This window comes from Fulmarus glacialis, unplaced genomic scaffold, assembly GCF_000690835.1.
Source record: "Fulmarus glacialis isolate BGI_N327 unplaced genomic scaffold, ASM69083v1 scaffold18053, whole genome shotgun sequence".
Lineage (NCBI taxonomy): Eukaryota > Metazoa > Chordata > Aves > Procellariiformes > Procellariidae > Fulmarus > Fulmarus glacialis.
This window is the reverse complement of record NW_009202485.1, coordinates 4,386-5,677: the sequence shown is the minus strand read 5'-3', so window position 1 is coordinate 5,677 and position 1,292 is coordinate 4,386. Positions and strand designations below refer to the sequence as shown.

Genomic DNA, 1,292 nt, shown 5'->3' with positions numbered 1-1,292 from the left:
CAAAGCACATCAGCAAGGGAAGGGCCCCAGCACCAGCCCTGCCACCTCAAACCCCAGCATCCAGCCCCAACTCCTATTTCCAACCCAGGCTGCTCCCACCAGTCCAAAACACAGAGAGGGTGCCCCAAAACACCCCCGCAAGGACCCGAGCACAGCCGTACCCGGGCATTGCTGGCCGTCAGCCATGTGGGCTCCACCGCCCGGCGGGTGATGGTGCCCGCGGTCACCACCTGCGGCAGGATGGCTCCGTAATCATCCTCCTCGTTATAGTCGGGGTGCCTGGGACAGAGATGAAGGTGAGCATCATCCTACAAGAGCCCTCCTGGAGCGGCATAGCAGGGATCGTGGTCCCGGCTGGGGCCGTTCCTCCCCGTACCTGGTCACCACGCGAGGCAGCTCCCCTTTCTTCAGCCACACCACCATCTGGGAACTGGGGGAACACACGGCAGGCAAGATGCTGAGCCCCCCGCATCCGCACAACCTCCCCCGGCTGTGATGCAGCCTCTGCCGCCCGCAGGGATGTCACGATTCAGCTGAAGGCGGCCGCTCACCTGATTCGCTTGTGAGCGTTCCTCCAAAACGAGATCATTTTGTTAATCTCGAGGGCTCTGGTACCATGGGTGCCGCCCACGGCGGCTCGCAGGGTGCCATCCTCCATCCGGGGCAGGAAATCCTTGGCAAAAGGGCTTCCCACGTTGTTATCGTTCCCGTCCTTTAGCAGCAAAAGAGATGCCAGGGCTCAGCGTGCCACCGCTCCGTCAATAAAGCTCTGTGCATCCTCCTGTCCCAGCTAGAGAGATGCCTTTCCACCACCCAATCCCACAGGACAAGATCGCAGGGCTCCCAGGAGTGCTGCAGCACCAGGGTGACAGGCAAGGTGACACAGCTGTGCAGCAGGACCAGAGGAGCTGGGACGCGGGGTGGCCAGGAAGCCCCCAGGAAGAGCCCCAGGAGCACCCAACTTGCCTTGTGAGGCAGCTTGAAGAACCAGCACCCAGGGATGTTGACATCGTTGTAGGGACCATTGCCATGGTGGTACGAGGGCTGGCTCCTTGCCTCTACCAGCTCATACAGCTCATCCATCTCCTCCTGCAACCAGTGATGCGAGGTGATGCCGGGAACCCCCTCAGCACGGCAGGAGGGGGAAATTGAGAAAAGAGGGATCGATCCACCACCCCGCCCTGCAGGAAACCCCCTTTACCTGCACCAGGCTCTGGTCTGCTCTGCCCATTTTCTCCTCCACGTCCACCTCCAGCTGGCTCAGCTCCTCCACCTGTGGCACAGAGGGACCG

General features: G+C 61.7%; 1 protein-coding gene across 1 annotated transcript in view; it reads right to left on the bottom strand.

Moving 5' to 3' along the window:
• POLG (polymerase (DNA directed), gamma) overlaps positions 1-1,292 on the bottom strand; it is a gene marked incomplete at its 5' end in the record, with an annotated part of 9,848 nt that overhangs the window by 4,458 nt on the left and 4,098 nt on the right. Inside the window, 5 exons of the mRNA XM_009574313.1 lie at positions 162-279; positions 377-430; positions 552-712; positions 967-1,089; positions 1,202-1,273. Of these exons, the coding sequence (XP_009572608.1) occupies positions 162-279; positions 377-430; positions 552-712; positions 967-1,089; positions 1,202-1,273 (528 nt within the window). The remainder of the gene's footprint in view (positions 1-161; positions 280-376; positions 431-551; positions 713-966; positions 1,090-1,201; positions 1,274-1,292) is intronic.